At 35.9% G+C, this 20935-nt stretch overlaps 1 protein-coding gene across 1 annotated transcript in view; it reads right to left on the bottom strand.

Moving 5' to 3' along the window:
- TASOR2 (transcription activation suppressor family member 2) overlaps positions 1-20935 on the bottom strand; it is a 67206-nt gene that overhangs the window by 34922 nt on the left and 11349 nt on the right. Inside the window, 11 exon segments of the mRNA XM_079912534.1 lie at positions 1757-1857; positions 3686-3785; positions 3886-3905; positions 3988-4118; positions 4252-4389; positions 5613-5704; positions 8724-8796; positions 9881-9976; positions 10273-10418; positions 14591-14695; positions 14698-14724. Of these exon segments, the coding sequence (XP_079768660.1) occupies positions 1757-1857; positions 3686-3785; positions 3886-3905; positions 3988-4118; positions 4252-4389; positions 5613-5704; positions 8724-8796; positions 9881-9976; positions 10273-10418; positions 14591-14695; positions 14698-14724 (1029 nt within the window).

The following is a 20935-nucleotide window of genomic DNA, read 5'->3' as shown; positions in this document are numbered from 1 at the left end:
TCAATCCAAGAAGATATAACAATTGTAAATATTATGCATCTGACATAGGAGCACCGCAATACACAAGACAAATGCTAACAGCCATAAAAGGGGAAATCAATAGTAACACAATAATAGTAGGGGACTTTAACACTCCACTTTCACCAACAGACAAATCATCCAAAATGAAAATAAATAAGGAAACACAAGCTTTAAATAACACCTTAAACAAGATGGACTTCACTGATATTTATAGGACATTCCATCCAACAACAACAGAATACACTTTCTTCTCAAGTGCTCATGGAACATTCCCCAGGATACATCATATCTTGGGTCACAAATCAAGCCTTGGGAAATTTAAGAAAATTGAAATCGTATCCAGTATCTTTTCGGACCACAACTTTATGAGACTAGATATCAATTACAGGAAAAAAAACTGTAAAAAATACAAACACATGGAGGTTAAACAACATGCTACTAAATAACCAAGAAATCACTGAAGAAATCAAAGAGGAAATAAAAAATACCTAGAGACAAATGACAATGAAAACACGACCCAAAACCTATGGGATGCAGCAAAAGTTCTAAGAGGGAAGTTTACAGCAATACAATCCTACCTCAAGAAACAAGAAACATCTCAAATAAACAACCTAACCTTACATCTAAAGCAATTAGAGAAAGAAGAACAAAAAAACCCCCAAAGTTAACAGATGGAAAGAAATCATAAAGATCAGATCAGAAATAAATGAAAAAGAAATGAAGGAAACAATAGCAAAGATCAATCAAACTAAAAGCTGGTTCTTTGAGAAGATAAACAAAATTGATAAACCATTAGCCAGACTCATCAAGAAAAACAGGGAGAAGACTCAAATCAACAGAATTAGAAATGAAAAAAGGAGAAGTAACAACTGACACTGCAGAAATACAAAGGATCATAAGAGACTACTGCAAGCAACTATATGCCAATAAAATGGACAACCTGGAAGAAATGGACAAGTTCTCAGAAAAGCACAACCTTCCGAGACTGAATCAGGAAGAAACAGAAAATACAAACAGACCAATCACAAGCAGTGAAATTGAAACTGTGATTAAAATTCTTCCAACAAACAAAAGGCCAGGACCAGATGGCTTCACAGGCAAATTCTATCAAACATTTAGAGAAGAGCTAACACCTATCCTTCTCAAACTCTTCCAAAATATAGCAGAGGGAGGAACACTGCCAACCTCATTCTACGAGGCCACCATCATCCTGATACCAAAACCAGACAAAGATGTCAGAAAGAAAGAAAACTACAGGCCAATAACACTAATGAACATAGATGCAAAAATCCTCAACAAAATACTAGAAAACAGAATCCAAGAACACATTAAAAGGATCATACACCATGATCAAGTGGGGTTTATCCCAGGAATGCAAGGATTCTTCAATATACGCAAATCAATCAATGTGATACACCATATTAACAAACTGGAGGATAAAAACCACATGATAATCTCAATGGATGCAGAAAAAGCTTTTGAGAAAATTCAGCACCCATTTACGATATAAACTCTCCAGAAAGTAGGCAGAAAGGGAACCTCCCAAGAACTGAATCACAGAGCTACTCTACACCTTTCACAAAAGACCCTTTTAAGAATTACTTAAGGGAAAACAGAAGTAAGAGGGCGAGAGAGAGAGTGCACATGCACGCGTGCATGTGTGTATGAAAGAGAGGGTGGAAAAGAACTGGAACAAAGCTCAGGACATGCAGTGTACCATGATATCTGAACAGACCTTTGTGCTCCACGTAATTCTGTTTTCTAAAAGCAGCTTCTGGTAGTCTGTTTTTCAAAGACGACACTTTCATTACATACTTAAAATCTAGTTCATGTGGTCTAAAAAACAAAATAACAATATCATGTAATGTAATAAACACTGAAACTACAGCTTCATAAGTTTTGGTTTTCTAATATAAAGCAAACAAAAATATTATAACCACAAAAAATTCTTAAATCTATAAACGCCAGATCAAATAATGTACATATTCATAAATATTATAGATTTTTGAGTATGTGACCTCATAAACCATGGTCTGCAAATGTGTTCACATTTTCTGAATGCATGCATTTCTGTTATAACCAAAATATCCAGACATGTGGAAGAATTATGCATATTGGAATGAGAATCTTCTAGAAATTACACTACGTAAGAACGTTTGATAATATGGGACTGCCGACCATGCAGTGCCACAGGATGAACTGCAGCCAGACTTGAATCATTTCCCCTGACTACCTTTTCCTTCTTTAAAACTCATTTTTAAATACTTGTAGACTTACAGATGCCTCCTTTCCCCCCAAATACTTCTTAATGTGTACCCTTAAGAAAAATATTTCTTTATATAACCACAAAACAATTAGCAAAAATCAAGAAATTAACAATGATACAGGACAATCTTTTAACCACAGACCTCATTCAAATGTTGCCAACTGTCTCACTAAGGTCCCTTGTAACAAAAGAAGGTACTTTTTTCTGGTTCAGGATCCAATCCAGGATGCTACATTGCATTTACGTATGTCTCTTTAGTCTCCTTCAGTCTGCAACAATCTCTTAGTCTTTATCTTCAGTGACCTTGATATTTTTGAATAATATAGACCATTTATTTTGCAGAATGTCCCTCAATCTGGGCATGTCTAACATTTCTTCCTGATTAGATTGGCAGGAGCACCACAGACTGATATCGTGTTATTCTCTGTGCATCATATCAGGAAGCACATGATGTTTATTCCTCTCCTGGTGACATTAACTTAACCACTTAGTGAAGATGGTATCTGTAGCTTCTTCCATTGTAAAGTCTTTATTTTTTCCTTTGCGAGATATGTAAATACCATCAAACTTTCACCTACTATATCAAGCCTCCATTGATTATTATGATGTTGCCAAAATGTGATTTCCAAATTCCATCACTCTTTCTATACCTATTAGTTGCACTCTACAGTGAGAAAGAACTTTCCCTTCTCTCCCATTTATTTATTCACAGAATCCTTAATTTATTCTATGGGCTAAAAATTCCCTCCCTCTTCTTAAAAAAGGCCAGTAGAAAGTAAATGATTTCTAATAGCACACCAGTTTTCATTTTATTTTTCAATTAAAGCATGTCTAACTTTCAACAGTTTTGGGTGCAAACTAAGAATAGATTAAACAAAAAGATATCACAAGATGCCCTTCACAGTTCTCTCTGCAGAAGCAAATACTGTAATTCATCATAATGTAAATACATGTAAAAGCTACTCTAATACTAGTCTAGGAAAATCATGTGAAAATTGAAAAACTAGATACTGCAAACCTTATAAAGATTCTAATAGAATTCAGTGGCTAGAATCTGTTGCAACTGTTATCTAGGCAAGTCCAATTTGTTTCTTGGGGAAAGTCAAACTTCTAGCATCTTAGCCTGAGCGATCATTCTCCCATAAATGGATTAAGATACTAAAATATAAAAAGTGATTTGTCAAAGATTATAAAACTAACTTATTTCAAGGCAACGGTCAGATTTATATCTGAATTTAGGTCTCCTGTGTCATGGCCCTGTGCTGTATACATCTCCCCAAGAGTAATCTAAAACCAAGTACAGTTGCTGTATTTCACACCAGTGCCAACAAGCAAGACCTAAAAATGAGAATCAAAAAATTATACAAGCATCAGTAAAGGCACTTATTCAATACTTACAGTTGTTTTGGAACCAATGTACCGTAAGAGGACCAAAGAGTTATATCACACATCAGACAGCCTTGAATAATTAATTTCCCTTTCCATGGATAGATGAGAACTGTAAGAAATGAGGGTAAGAAAGAAACTGATTATTTTATTTATGAACAAAACATTTACTTAAAGAAACAGCTAAAAGAACCAATTAAATAATTTCTTACCATCTTCTTTGAGTTCAAGTCTAGGGGGAAAAAAAAGAAACATATTTTATAAGAGCAAAGGAAAGAAATCCAGTAAAACAAAGTATGTACATAATTACTTACATGCTTTTATGATTATGAGCTGGTGCTGCCATTTTTTTAGGTTCCCTGTACTGAAAAGCTACAATCACATAAGGACAGATCTGTCTGGGTCGCTCAATAACAGTGCTGCCTGAAAGTTCATAGAGGTAATACTGAAAGAAGCAAAATAAGTATTATCAGGGTAATACTACAGAATTCCACGTGCATCAAGTTTATTTCAACCCTACCCAACCCCAAAATTTAACTCATTAGATTTAGAAATGATTTATTCCCAGGTGACTATACCTGATTCAGTTCAAAGGTGCGAAAATGACTTGTCTTGTGAGAAACCTTGTTAGTATTTACAGCCACGTGGCAATCATAGCCAGAAGATGGGCTGGTATAGTTAGTTGTATAATTCTCAGACACAAACTTGACTCTTCCCTAGAATGAAAATATTAAGACTAATCAAATGTTTTCAAATAGCAATAATCTTACTCTAGGATTTATTTAAAAGTAGCCTAATAAAGAACATATACACGTTTGCTGTCAAGGTCCCGCCTCTTCATCAACAGGACCACCAAAGGCAATACTAAGAAGACAAATGATATAAATGGTACTTCAGTGAGCAATCAAAACCTGTATCCTCTCCCCATTAAACAGCTTATGATGTTGGGCAGGGCTGGCTTCTAAGCAGTAAAGTAAGGAAGACTGAGAGCACATAGGCAAAAACTAAACAGCAGTATCCACCAGACAGGGTGGGATATGGGGGCACGAAACCAATGGCGAGGCACAATCTGACATAAACAAAAAATGTTTGTTACCTGAGCTGACAGGCACGTTGTCTGCGGCAGAACTACAGCACTTATCACAGAGCAGGAGAGGGAAGAGTAAGGGAGGGAAGCAGTGACTATGAGCCAATGCAATGCTACTTTCCCTCCAGTTCTTGGGGACAAGTTTTGGAATATGAAGAGTTCACACTCTTAAAAAAATCAGTAGTGTTAGGTTTATAACCAAAGAACTTAAGATAGTAGGAAAGCTAAAACAAAAGCAAAAACAAAACAAGACCACAGAATATGTCCTCAAAAAGCCCCCCAACCTCTAAAATTAGAGTTTTCCTACTATTTGAGTGAAAATTCTAATTGCGTGATTCATTTATACTGGACTATTTAAGGGCATTTAAACATTTCTGAGATCATCAGTTGCAGGTGCCCCATGAAACTGTGAACAAGGTCTCGATGTTTTAGGGGTTAAAAAAATATATAAAGGTTTCTCATTTTGACAATTTAAATCAATGAACGTTGCTTTCTAAATTCATCTCTTATAACTGAAATCACACTGCTTTATAAGCAGCTACTTGTTTTCTGTTATTTACTATTTAAGAAGTGGCATTGTGGGACAGGGTGAGAGGAAAGCTTTTCACTGAATACCTGTTGTATTATTTTGAAGCTTTTTTTTAAAAAACATATTCATAGATCATCTATAAAATGAATTTAAAAAAAGCTTTGTCCGTAAAGGAAAGCAAAAAGCAGTTATTTTTTCTGACTTTAGATAGCTGTCTTTGGCAAGGACTATGTGTAGCAAATGATCTGCAAAGAACATTATCACAGACTGATAATCTTTCATTTTTAAAAGAAAAATTACATAGAAGCACATTTAGTCTTTACCTTAATTAGATTAAAAATTACAACATAACCAGACTTCCCATGATACCAAGGTCTTGCATGAAGATAGTCTGAGTATTTGGAAATGTATACACCTATAAAAGTATAAAAATAGATTAATTTACACTTTAAAAAGATTATTTACACATGGGTTACCTTTAACTGAACAAGACAACACAAAAGACAAGTAAATGCTAACATTAAAAAACTATTTTGAAACTGCTTACCTTTTAAAAACTATTTGAGATATTCTAAAGGTATGGAAACATTAGAGCTGAGATACAATACATCTGTTCGACAACCAATTTTCTATTTGGGTATGGTAAGTGAAAAGGGATAAGAGTATCACATTTTTGGAAAAGTCTTCGTGAGTCTTTTTTTTCTCCATGCAATCATTCAGTGAAAAGGCCTATAGTAATCTGATTCTCAAGTTATTTTTTGCAAAAAATCTCAGTAAGTACTCATATTTAAGAATGTGTGCTGAGGTCTACTACACTGCAGCTGTGTGCCAGGCAGCAGTGCCACAAAGGGAAATACAACGAGGTCCTGCCTTCAAGCAGCTTATTCTGCTGGGCTGTGAATTCCAGGGAGGCGGGGGTTATATTTGTTTTGTTCACCACTGTAGCCACATCACAGCCCACTGCAGCTTAATAGAGAAGTGAGTCTCAAGAGGGGAGAGACTCCTTTAAGTTACGACAGGAGAAGAGGATCCCCACACGGCAGCAGCAGTGAGAATAAGGAGGAAAGGACACATTTCAGAGATATTCCTGAAGTATCTCTTTTGAAATATAAAAGACAATGGTGAGGACATGGATATAGCAGACAGAGCAATAAACTTGTGGCCAGAAGATTGGGTTCCAGTTCCAGGTTTTTCACTTACTGCTAATAATAACCATGTGACTGAGGAGTATGTCACTTAAGCGGGCAGGGTGGGCATGAGTATAGATACATAAATCACAGGGTTCTCAGGAAGATTTAAAAAGATCCATAAACTTTTAAAACTATAATACACTACAGTAATATAAAGGATTACTTTTATACACAGAACTATCCATTTCTATTTGAGCCCAAAACTATAGAACACGCACAGGCAGTAGTGCTATTTTATTATTACCCCCAGTACACGTGATGAAGAAGATTGTGTATTTATAGGAGCAATCCAGCCTCTATCTACTCCACCACCCTACTGAAGCCAGCCTCTCAAACATCAACAATAAACTCATGCGATTGCAGTAAAGCACAAAAATGGCCTTAATTTTTAGAGATGTAAGCTGAGGTGTTTGCTTGTAATTCACTTTCACAATTTTCAGAAAAAAAAAATTTTTTAAACAAATGAAGAGAATAATGCAAAACATTATCTGTTAAATGTAGGTGATAGGTATATTATACTATGCTCTCTACTTTTTCTATGTTAGCATTTTTCATAATGAAAAGAAGCGGGGGTTAAAAAGAGTAGGGGAGAAGGAAAAATAGGTTTTAGGTAAACTGTTATTGGGGTTATGAACTTATCCCCTTTCATGTCCTTTAGAAGAGCTGAATATAAGTTTAAAAAAACATTTGTTTTACACAGAGTTACCATATGAGCCAGCAATTCCACTCCTAGGTATAAACCCAACAGAAATGAAAAAACATGCCCACATAAAGACCTGTACAAGAATGTACATAGTAGCATTTTTTATAATAGCCAAAAAGTAGAAACAATCAAATGTCCATCAAGTGCTGAATGGATAAAGAAAATGTGGTACAGTGGAATATTATTCAGTCAAAAAAGGAATGAAGTACATGCTACAACATGGATGAATCTCAAAAACACTAAGCTAAGTAAAAAAGTTAGTCACAAAAGGTCATATACGATTCCATCTACATGGAATGTCTGGAATAGGCCAATCCATAGGGGCAAAAAGTAGAGTACTGGTTGCTTAGGCTGGTGGGAGTGGGGAGTGACTGATGAAAATGGTCTAAAATTGATTGTGCTGATGGCTGCATATTCATTTTAGTGAATATGCTAAAAAAAATTGTATACTTTCAACAGGTGAAATGAATGGTATGTGAATGTTATCTCAATAAAGTTGTTATTTAAAAGAAATGGTCAGCAGGAATGTAGCCATGAAGCCCAGTAATCCTTCTCAGTGCTTATCTCCAACTTCTGTAGCATCTGACACTGCTAACACCCCTCCTTACAGCCTTCTGTTCTCTGTGAAACTCCACCTCCTGATTCTTCATCCCCTGGACTGCTCTCAACTCCCTCTTCCTAGTCTTGCCCCAGGGCCCCATCCCTTGCTCCCATAACCACCTGAAAGTTCTGCTCTTGCCATCTTTGCTGCCCCATGTAACAATGTTTTTGGCTTCAACTAACACCCACCCGCTGCCACCTTGAACCCCAACCTCCAGTTCTAATCCCTTTTCCAACTATTTTTACCACCAGCAGGACAGCTTTCAGAAACACTTATGACCACCTCATTATTTCTCAAATTTAGCTCACTGAAGTAGTAGTGTTCATTTAGGTGTAAGCTCCAAGCTAAGCACTTGACACAGTCTCATGTAATCCTCACAGCAAATCTAGATGATAGTTTTATCTATTTTACAGATGAGGAAAGTGAAGCTTAAAGAAATTAGTGCTAATCCGCATTCTTGACAATAAGATTACCTTTCTCGTTTAACTCAACAGCTTCGCTACAATTTCCTCTCCTCCGTGTCTCTCCTCTACTGACAATATCAATGCAGTGTAAGTTACCTTATATCTGATTCTTTCCTTTCTGTTACTCCTCACATTCCACAGTTGCCAAGGTGCGTCAGTTCCATCTATTATGTGTTCCTAACTGCCATTATGATAATTCCGAAGAAATCCTCATTAGCCCCAGATGACTGCACTAAACTCTTGGCACTGAAAGATACCTTCAGTACCTTTTCTAGTCCAACCATCCTTTTAAAAAAGATAACTCCTATTAGAAAACCTTAAGTCTTAGATTCAAAGCTCATTTATATGTTTAAAGGTCTGCTTCCAAAGATTACTATTTATCATCAATGAAACTAGCATTTAACATAGGTATCTTATGTAACTAACTAAACCCCACTTCACCTTGTAAAAGAGATTCCTTTTCCTTACAGACGTACCTTTCCCTGGGTCACCCAGAGTGGTGATAGCACTGCTGCCAACACAGAGTCCACGCTGACATACCAACTTTGCCTTAAACAAAAGATCGTACTTTGCTTATCATATCGTTCTTGGGAGGGTCAATGAAATAACTCTATAATCTATATACAAACTTTCAATACAGAATCTGTACATTGTATGCATTCATGGCACAAAGTAAGCTTATGTAAGGCAATTGTGTTTTAGTTAATATTAACAGTTCAAACTTTTTCGTGAAATTTTATTATTCCTGTTAACAAAAATGTCACCAGCAAAACCAAATTAAACAAGCTCACAGATAAGTCCTCTCTTGAAGATTTCTTTTTCAATTACAGCTTGGGAATCAGTAAATTTGAAAATGTCTTATCCGCAAATGCTTTTTTTTTTTTTTTTTGGGTATGAATCCATAACATATCTTATTTGGAAGTTAAATAAACTCTCTAGTATTACTATATAATCCATAAGTTATATGGTAATGTTAATTATTCTTTAGCAAATCTATCCCTGTTCTTTAAAAATCATGACCTCAACCGAAATACTACCTTTGAATTACTTTAAGTTGGATTATAGATCTCTAGCATTGCTGAACTGTATCTCGAAGCCACACACATCTCTGGAGACATACCTGCACACAGCAGTTTCCTTCTCCACAATTTAGGTACAACCAATAATATGGATGTTCAATTTTCAAAATAAGGCATGAAACAATTCCAAGTAACTAGAATGCTGAACGTGTTCATCTTGTCCCCAAAATCATGTAATTTAAACTTGAAAAACCTCCACAAGAAATAGAAAATATCTATCTAAACAATGACCGAGAATAGAAAATATCCATTCACTCCATTAAAAGTCATTATTAATACTTAAGAAATCTGTATTAATCAAAATCTCACCACGAGCTTACAAATGTATTCAAGATAAAACTAAAGAAAACCTATGGAAAGTTGTAGAAATCCAATCTCTTTCATGACAAGCTTTCACTGTCATTTACATTGCCACCAAACTAACAAAAAAGACTGATGAACTGGTAATCTTACAAACTTTATAGACCTAAAATACCAATATTTAACTTTAATGATATAATTAATTTTGTACATTAACATCACAAAATTACTTTTCTAAGATCGAATTCCCTTACCTGATTTTCAGTTTCAAACAGAAGAAATCCGTAAGTTTCTTGAAGTTCTTCGTGAGTATAGTTACTTGCTTTTTTTTCTTGGTAAAAAGTTTTGTACTGTATAAGGAGAGAATAATCAAATGTTATAAACATGTTATTTTGCCTTGAAAATTAATTTTTAAAAATGCATCATCTGAATTCCTCCTGCTAAAAGACTAATGAAATTTATTATTTTTCTATTCCGTAGAATATATTATAATTACCTTTCAAGTGACTATTTCCAAGGATCTTTTATTTCAGCTGAAATGTGATAGCTAAAAAGAACTAGGCTTATATATCAAAAATAATGGGTCTATTTCTTTAAAACTAAAATAAAACGAACACACAGACACAGTGTGTACCAAGCACCTCACCTCATTTAAGAAAATGTCATTTTTCACCAAAGTCACTTGACTGTACTGAAAACCATGCTCAGATGCAGAGTCCAAGTAAGAAGTATGGAGAATTGAAACTGCCCTCTGGAAGAGAGAGTCTGAACTCAAGGACACTGTCTCAAAAACTGTAAAACACAAACAAAAATAATGCAACTGTTTAAGATAACCAAAGGATGGGGAAAAGTGGCACACTAAATATCACTGAATACTGATACAGGAAATATATCATCTATGATAATAGGAAATAATCATCTATTTCCTTCCTGTATAATTAAGACATTTACAATGTGTTTTGGCTACCATATCTGGACTATCTTAAAAGATCTCACATGTGAAAATAACCTAAATGGATTATAACTGAGGGTGAATTACTTTTAATGCAAGAATAAATCCCTTTTGGTTTAAAGCTGGGTGCTGTAACCATACTGGGTAAAAGCAGATGCAACTGTAGTGTCAAGTTGGTGGTCAGCAACTGCTTAGACCAATGCTTCTCATTCTTAAATTTTTTTAAACCTAAGCCACATTTTGATAAACTTACCCTTCCTGTCTTCGCACCAAATCCCCAAGGAAGTCTGTTAGGTTCCTTGGAAGGAGCCTACTACTGCACACTCAGCAAACACATTAGAAATCATATTTCTTTGGGGCTTCCTCACCAGCCTGTACATGTCTATTAAAATTTACTTCTTATGGGCTGTATTATAAAATCCTCATTTTACAAAAATAAAACTTTATTACTTTTTTTGAAAGTGCTTTTTTCAAACCATACCCATGTGTTATCCCAAAGATGTTGGTATACCCCTCCCATGAGAGGCATGTTTCCTAATTGAGAACTACTGACTCAATCCAGTAATTCTCTTGATTGAGCCCTTGTGTCTTTTGATTTTACCAGTCCTCACTTAGCAAGAACTGAGCCTAATGAGTTCTCATAACATTTAACTATTTGATTTGTTTACTCCTTTCTATTTATATCCTCTCTATTCTCTTTAACAAGGTTGGGGGGAGGATACACACTGATTATTTGTAAATAATAGAATAATTTATGTAAGACTGGAAGTTTGGGCCTTACAGTATAAATAAGTACATTAGTATGGCTTCCTACTTATAGCAGGACTCTGCCAATTACACTAAAGTTCAAAAGTTAAAGAAAACATAAGCTCTTTAATTAAAATTAATTTATGAACAACAGATTAAAAAACCCTAGACTATTACAGAAATCAAAACAAACATTTCAGTAAAATTAATTTGGACTAAACTGTCCTAATGCTTCAATTCCCAAGGTAATTTAAAGATGATTTTGATAACAATACTTCATAGTATCAAAAATAAAAGATTATAAATAGCAAGGAAAGAAAGAAAAGAGGATGAAAAAACTTAATATTCTGAAGTTGGCACATCTGATCTATATCGATTGTATCTTACTTTTATTTTTCCTCAGTTTCACCTTCTCTCTTTCAATATCAGTATACCAGTGCTGTGAAAAATATGGATATTCTAAAGAGATTCAAATAGCAAAACATCAGTGATAACAATTAAAAAATTATGGCTTTCTTTAGCTACTTCCTCAAAACAAACTGGGAAGCCTATGCACTTGCAAACTCCTTTTACAAATAATCTGTAGAGCTAGCTCAAATGCAAATCAGGATTCCTTTAAAAATTATAATTTTGGAAACCTAGTATTTAATTTTTTTAAAAGGCAATATAATATTTAAAGAATCTAATTATACTATGAGGCTTAATATTTGTGAAAGATGTTGCTTACAAGTGAAAGAAATAAAAGTTGTCATAGCTTTGGAAATGACCAATCTATGATTATCAACTTCCCTAAATTCTGCAAGATGTTAATAGATTTTAAGTTTCAGAAGTACTGAATACTACATATATCCCCAATTTTGAGCGTCAACGCACAATAATAAACTGAAAACTGTGAGACATAATGCAATTTAAAAAACCCTATCTAATACAATGTGGGGAGTACTGCTCCCAATAAAGCTAGGACTAATGGTAATGATTTAAAATAAACAAGGAGGAACAAGTAAGAAATGACTTATTTTGTACTTTTATACTGTAACTTCTAAAACTATTTATTTATGGTTAAAAATGCTTCCTTTTTATGTCAGCACTCTCCAAATAGCCATATGTTAGAAAAGTAATAATTTTACAGTTGGCAGAAGGAAAAGCATATCAAGAGAGAAGTTAGTGGAAAACCACAATAAACCCTGAATCTTTCATGACTTCATAATAAATGACCTCAATTATACTCTCAAGAAAGCACAAGTTTCCTGCTCTATAATTAAGGAGATAATGAGAATGTTATTGATAAATCATTTGACATTGTCTCTTTCCATACAATGCGCTTTCATTTAACCACCTAAAACAAATGTACAAAACGAGGAGCATTAAATAAATGGATAGTTTCATTTTTTGCTGAGCAATGCACATGCTCTAGTTAAACATTCAAGATGATCAGAATATTAAGAGAAAGAAGAGGGGGCTATTCCACAAAGAAATCTAAAGCAACATCTAAGAAGGTAACTTGAAAAGTACCTGTCTGTAAAGCATAAAGAGTATCCCTTATGGTTTAAGTGACCAACAGAGAGCACATGGAAAAAACTGAAGTTCAATCAAAATGGCTCTGAAAACTGAGTTAATATTCTTTCCTGTAGCACCTGGCTTTGGGCACGTTTCTCTGCCATTTGTGGATTGGATCTTAAAAGTTAGGTCAAGCTTGGGTTTCCCTGGTGGCACAGTGGTTGAGAGTCCGCCTGCCGATGCAGGGGACACGGGTTCGTGCCCCGGTCCGGGAAGATCCCACATGCCGCGGAGCGGCTGAGCCCGTGAGCCATGGCCGCTGAGCCTGCACATCCGGAGCCTGTGCTCCGCAACGGGAGAGGCCACAACAGCGAGAGGCCTGCGTACCGCAAAAAAAAGTTAGGTCAAGCTTGACACAACAAGTTGGATTCTGCTCAAAGCGCCCTGCATCAATCTCCCCCATCTCAAAATCCATGACAGGGATACTGAGTGTCTGATTTCGGGACACTTTTTTCTCTCTTTACAACTTCTAATAAGAGAGATAAAAAAATTATAAACCAGTTTCTGATGCTATACCACAGGTATCTATTTTCCATTCTATAAGCATCTGGTCTGAAAGCAAATAATGAGATGAACAAACGTCAACAACTTAGGGGTCACAGTAATCTAACAGAATCTAGCCACTTCTACATCTCCCCCAGACTTACATGACCACAACTCATGTTTGTGAATTAAGCAATAGCACTTATCAAAGACAGAAACACTAAGAACCCAACAATATGTGCCATTAAAGGCCCTTATTAGTAGAATGCAACCTACACCTTTTAATACTCTCCATGCCTATATACTTTATCTCCTCTAAGTAGGTCATTTGACAGTTGCTGAAGGAACAGCCCATTCTTTAATCACCTAATCCTAAAATGTACTACCCTTACCTTTAAGATATCAAAGGACTGCCAGTTTAAGATATATACAACTTTTTTAGAACACAATTTGGCAGAAAGTAACAAAAACTTAAATGGGCATGGCATACCAAATAACCATTCCATTTCTGGGAATCTATTCCTCAGAAATATTAGCATAAGTGCAGGGGTTGTATGTACAAGGGTGTTCCATGCACCAACACCTATAACAGCAAAAACACTGGAGACAACCTAAATTGCCATCAATAGGGAAACACCTTGCAATTACTAAATAAAAACAAAGTAAATCTGTATATACTGACGTACAAAGATATCTATTGTATACTACTGAGTGAATAATATGTATTATATGTCATTTTGGTAAAAAAAACCATAAAAAATTATGTGTTTGGAAGTATACAGAAAAAGATGTAGAAAGATGGGAAATCCAACCATTAACGGTATATACACCAATGGTGATTGGAGAGTGGACAAAAAGGAGAACTTATACTTTTACCTTATATATATCACTACAATTTAGATTTTTCTTACATAAGCATGTATTACTTCTACTATTTGAAATATCTCAATTTAAAATCAAGTAAAATAAATCATAATTTCAAAGAAATACAAATACAGGAGTGTGACAATTTCTCTTGAACACACACACCTTTTCTGATGCAATTTGCAAACTTAATCACCTATCAATTTTGGACTAATAATTATAAGAAATCTGTAGCTACTGGAAGTTATAATTTTTTAAAAAGTCCTTTCATTTTACACAATCTAAATTGAAATCTAAAAAACTGTACTGTGCAACTTTGGATTCATTAGTAATAGCTTATAGCATTTAGTTTAATACCCACTCTTCTCTGATATGAACCTTGTCTTGGTCTTCTCTAACAGGGAATGTAGCTGGGAGGGTGGTCTTAATTCATTTTCACCAAGTATACCCCCAGAATTCTTGACATAGTCCTGTTCTCTGCTAATGTCATAAATGCTAAAATGAAAAAAGAAAAAATTAAATCATAAAGTGAATAGTTCTATTTCAGGCATATCTACTATATAAATAAATGTTTACTGAGCATCTAGTTTGCATTAGGTACAATTTTGTAATGTTTCCCTTCTTTGTCAAGTCTCCAGAGCTAAAGGCTAAATTTGCTGTATAAGAAGTAGTAACACACATAAATTGAAGTGGTTTTCCCCCAATTATTTGATTTCTAAAGAAAATTTTCTTCACAGAGATAAACAGGAATCAATTTTGCCTCATTGAAAAAAAACTTTCAAAATGCACAGATTATAGAACCACACCCACGTTCTACTGGTTGGAAATAATAAAATCAAATAGAACACAAATAAAACCTCTCCCCACCCCTAAATAAGTAATAACAAAACATTAAACAAAACTATTAGTGATGACTACTATGTATCTAGTACTATGTTATACCCTGGATTTTATCAAGACAAACGAGAAAAAGTCTCTATAATGAAAGTGTCCGGGTGGCCTGGAGATCTTAGAATGTGCTCACAAAATACTCCGAGAGTGAGTGTGTGACCTTTGGAAAGCAAGGGCTGTATCTCCTGGTGACAGTGGTCTCAAAGAGGAAAGCAGAGCTGGAAGTAAAGACCCTCCCAAACCAGATTACACTTGCAACTTAGAAAAGGAGTAGCAACAAAGGCACCATATTTTTAAAAACAATCCTCAGCTTCAGGAGCAGAGGAGGGAACCCTTAAGCCTGAAAACTGCTCTGTTGCATCCCTACACTGGGCTCAAACACATCTTCAGAGCTAGAATAAGATGAAGGCAGGGAGAGTGCATCTTTTCCTTTGTCCTTGGTGAGAAAGCTTTCCCAGAATTCTCTCTGCAGGCACCCCATTCTCACCTCATTGGCCAGAACTGAGTCACACGTTTATTCCTAAAACAATCACTAACCAAAGAGAGTGGAATTACCATAATGAGCTTAGAGTAACTAATAGTCACACAGCCCCCCACTCTCACCCGCCCAAACTGCTCCTGAAGCATGGGATCACCCCAAAAGCTAGACAAAATTGTGGTTTGGGGGAAGGGAAGAAAAAGGGAGGTGATTACTGGGAAGGCAGTCAACAACATTATCACACTAAGGTCTCAACAAGTTAGTGGTAGGTCTGCACTAGAATCCTGGTCTCCTGAATCCCAATTTAATTCTCCCCTCTTGACATAATGAATGATATAATCAATATTGCTACTTTTTCTAAAGAATCTTAAATATATTCACACAGTTCTACCTCAAATCCTTTTTGAAAAAAGGTGTACTATTATAAACCTATACATGCTATTTTTTGTAAAGTATACTGAATTTCTCAAATAATGAACTGCTTGCAGTTCCTCATGTGTATCGTGTTTCCACCTCTGCATTTGCTATTTCTATTGCCCTGAAAATGTTTACACTAGTGCCCTTTTTTGGCTTATCATTTGAATACTTACTTAGATTTCAGGTATCAGTACCTCTCTGAAACCTTTCATGACATATCCCATCTCAATGACACTGGCTGTTGGTATCACTGGGTACCCACTGTATCATGTTCCAGATTCTCCCACATATTTATAGTACTGATTTCGTTATAGATTTTTCTCCCTACCACTGGATTAGATGAAAAACTTCCTTGACTGGACCTTTATTTTCTAAATACTTTCTCACTCTTTTCGTCTAATTGTTGTGGCTATTCTATTTTTTAGGAGAGTTCTTCAGCTTTATTATCTAATCCTTTCCTGCTTCCTGAATAATTTCTCTCCCTTTTTAAAAAATAGAATCTCTTCTTTTACGTAAGTTGTATTTTCTCTTTTCTTTTTAAAGATACCACAGTTTACAGATACTTCTATTTCTATTCCACCCATATTCCTGCCCTGAGAAGTACTTGGTACCTCTAAATCCTGAGCCTTTTCCAGATTCTGTGGAGGGAATTGGCTTGCTCTTGTTGGCTTACCTCTCTTCAGCCTTCAGCATTCTCTAATCCACTAAATCATTTAGTAATTGACCACCTTCTTTTGTAGTTTCCCAAATACTGATTTCATTTATCTTCTCCTTTCTCACTCTCTTGATCTTTGTGGATTTATATCTTTACTCTTTTACTATAATCTTAGTGGAATTTCCAGAGGAGTGTACAACTGGAGGTGTCACAGACATAACTGAAGTGTCTACTTAATGTAAGTCTTAATTTCTTCAATCAAAAAATGTGCAATATACCACCTACCATGGTAGCTACTATCACCATTATTTTTATTTTAACTTTTATAATTATGAAGACCGCATTTTATTTACTTATGTATTTATCACAGAAGTAATTACATATCAAATCTTCAACAAATATTAATTTTAAAAGAATTAATTTTTAGTGTGTATTAACGCAATAACCATTTACTCAAATACATGAAAAGAACAGTCAAAGTAGATCTTCAATGATTTCTTTCAGAGTATTTATCATGGTTTATAATTACATAATCATAATTATTTCACTAATGTCTATTTACCTAATAAACCAAGCCTTATGAGGACAGGAATCATGTCTGTTTTGTCTACTTGTGATTACCCAGCATCAGCCCAATGCCTGGCACGCAGTGAATGTTCAGTAAATATGTATTTGATAATTAAATGAAAGAATAATACTTATGCAATTTAATCTGTTCCAAAACTCAGAAAAAGAGCTTCCCAATTTTTTTTATAAAGCAGTCAAATGCTAACACCAAAATCTGACAAAGAAAATACTAAGAAAGGAAACTATAGATCTATCTCATGAATATTGATACTAAAATCCTAAAATATATGTATTGGCAAAGAGAATCCATCAGGACACTAATATAATAACAGAAGTCAATTAAGGTACATTTTAGGAATGTATGAATTGGTTCAATAAATAGGAAATCCATAAATTTAACTAACCACATTAACAGGTCAAAGTTATCATGAGGGGCTGCTGGAACATGGGATGAGGTAGGAGAGCCACATGTCAGACTGTCCAAAGGAAGTTACTATATACTTCTTTCCAAACAGATGACTTAGATAAGTTTTTGTTGCTGCACAGTATTTTTTCATTTATGTAGTATTATTTTGGCCATACTTAATCTACAAAACAAATTGATGCTCCCAAATAAAAGAAAGCTGTTCATTTAATGTAACACAGAAAAAATCCTACCATAAGTTGTTTAGGGGAAAGAAAAGCTGATAACAAAGAAGAAGTATGTATATATATATACACAAAGTCTTAAGAACATATACTATGATTTAAACAATGGTCATCATCTGTATAATGCTTATCAATATCTGATGTTTTTCTTGTTTATTTGATTATGCTCCCACCACTAGATTATTAGCTTCATGAATACAGGAATTTATCCTTTTCCATGCTGTACCCCAGTGCCCAGAACAGTGCCTGGTACACAGTAAGGTTTCAATACACATTCATGTATTGAATGAATCAATCCATATTCCAAATCACTTCACTTCTCTACTTAAACCCTTAGCGGCTTCTCGTTGCCCCCCAGAATACAACACACACTCCCTGCCATGGCCCTGTGAAATCTGACCCCTGCTTGCTTCCTCCACCTCACCTGATCCTCCCTCCTCTGGCTTACTACTACGGTCCAGCTACCCTGGTCTTTCCATTCAAGCTCTTTGCTCTTTTCAGGCCTTTGCACTTGCTGTTATTTCTGACTGAAACGCTCGCTCTCCTGTTTTGCCCTCGGCTTAGCTCCCTCTCTTCTTTTAGTGAAATCTCAAGTTATTCCCTCAGATAAACCTCCTCTGATCACCCCACCTAAAGTAGGTATTTTCTTTAAATCACTCATTACAACATACAGCTATTTTGTCAATTTACTTTTGTGTGTGTGTGTGTCCATCTTTCCCAGCAGAATGTAAGGTCCATAGAGGCAAATACTCTTTGTCTTGCTCACAAAGCCCTTCAGTACCCAGCAGAGCTCCTAGTACCACAGTACTCAACGCTCTACCAAGTTATCTTTGGGTAGGTCAAGTACAGGTAATTCCTGTTTCATTCTTTTTACAGCTTTATGTATTATCTGAAATTTTACGTAAGCATAAATATAATCTGGGGAAGTAAAGCTATTTTCATTTTGGAAAAAAAGATCTTCCATGGCCCTACGTAGTAGCAAGTTAGTTTTTAAAATGAACACAAAGTAAATGAATGGAAATAACATTTCCCATAAGCCAAAACAGTAAGAGGCCCATAAGATAAAGCTTCTCTATTAAAAAATACTACAGAATGAGAAATGTATGATTTTTATAACAATTTTTAAGTTCTTAAAAATTTTTAAACTTTAAATTTTTAAAATTTCTTAAATTAAAAAAAGTCTACCACGTACAAAAGTTTAAATGTTTTCTAATGTCAAGATAATCACCCACAGAAAGAATAAAAACCAAGATACCCTTGCTATTATTTGAAGTGCAAAAGTCCATTTGGAATCACTGCTTTACAATTCAAAAGACTTCCTAAAATACTGTACACACACAGATGTCTACACACACAGAAGAGTTGTAAAGAGTGATGCCATCTCTCTGGCAGTTCGGCAAGGGTTTCTCCACTCCACCCTCGCAGAATCCCATGAGTCAGGAGGCAAAGGCGCTCCGTAAACCCTTAAGTACATAAAACCGTTTGTTCACCACCTACCTCGGCGGCCCCACCAAAGTTTCACTCCCTAAAGCCCCCTGAAGGTGGGACACCCAGTCCGTCCCTTCTCCCAGTCTCCTCGTCACCCAGTTCTCTGGCAGGCAGCTCAGCGGCCAGGTGGGAGGCCCCAGACGCAGGTGTCTCCAGGAGCCCCTGGCTGGGTGGGGGTTAGAGCCGGCCCCTCCTCCTCACCTCATGGTGTGTGGCGGAGGGGGCTGTCCCTCTGCCCAGCTGGCCCCTCCGGCCCCCTCCCGCCAGCGAAAGCCAGTGTGGCGGGGGCGGCGCGGGTTGTGCCTTTAAAAGTCAACGAGGGCGGGTGGCGAACCGCGAGCCGCGCACACGCGCACAGCCAGGTAGCCTGGCTGTGCGCCGGGTCGGGGAGCCGCAGTCTGGTCCGAGGGCTGGACAAGCAGAGTGTCCTCAGTTCCCTGTTTCTGACGTCTCCCAGTACTCCTAGGTGGCCAGTTTTATTGTTATTTTACAACGGTCGCTCCAAGCTTCAATTCCCTCGAAGGTCTTGCCTGCAGGTTATTCAGTAACCATTCTGGATTGCAAATCCTAGACCTAAACCGAAATCCACGTCTTTTCACCACAGTGACCCCAAGTTATTCTAACTCACCGCTGCTATAAAGCTTTCCCATTATTGTCTAGTAAATTCGCTGATTATAGTTTCATGGGGCTTTGCTGTGTAATTTACAAAAAAAAAAGGTCTACTGAATATGGTTTTGGATACTCCATATATGCCCAGGAGATGCTGATACCAGCACCCAGGGTTGGGATGGGGTGCTTGTCCCTCCCACTAAGCCACACAGCCTTAACAAAACTCATGAAAAATAAAGTTGGAGTGTGTGTGTGCGTATGTGCGTATGTGCGTGTGTGCGTGTGTGTGTGTGTGTGTGTGTGTGTGTGTGTGTGTGGTGTTTGGCCTGATCTAAGGACGTCTTTCCTTTTGGCTTATGTTTTAACCAAGTAATCTAAGACATCCATACGCATTTCCTGGACCGTATCTGCACTTGCTAGCGGAAAACTAATCAGGAGCTCCTAGAGAATCATTGCCGCTATGGTATTGTACAAATAGAAAACATACAGGAAAACCTTAACTCACAAAGGAAATTACTTAAATTCATAAAGAATCACGTAGATTAATTACTATTTAAAATAGCAAAATCACTTTGCATATTTAACATATGCAATGGGAGAGCAACTGCCTTCTTTTTAAAAACTTTAAAAAATTATTTCCATTGCTGGGGGAAAATTGGCTGCGGGTGGTAGTGGTGTGATGAATTGGGAGATTGGGATTGACATGTATACACTAATATGTATAAAATGGATAACTAATAAGAACCTGCTGTATAAAAACATAAAGAAAATTTAAAAGTAAAATAAAAATTATTTCCATTGCTAAAAATCCCTTTGTACTATGATTTTTTCATTTAACTGTGGCTTACTTTTAGACTTAATATTCAATTTTTGAAGATTGTTTTAACATTTTCAAAATCCATTTCTACTATAAAAAAGATTTCTATATATCAGACAGATGCTTATAATCTTAT

The sequence above is a fragment of the Stenella coeruleoalba genome, assembly GCF_951394435.1.
Source record: "Stenella coeruleoalba genome assembly, chromosome: 2".
Taxonomy (NCBI): domain Eukaryota; kingdom Metazoa; phylum Chordata; class Mammalia; order Artiodactyla; family Delphinidae; genus Stenella; species Stenella coeruleoalba.
The sequence above is the reverse complement of the archived record's forward strand: the minus strand, read 5'-3'. Positions and strand labels throughout refer to the sequence as shown.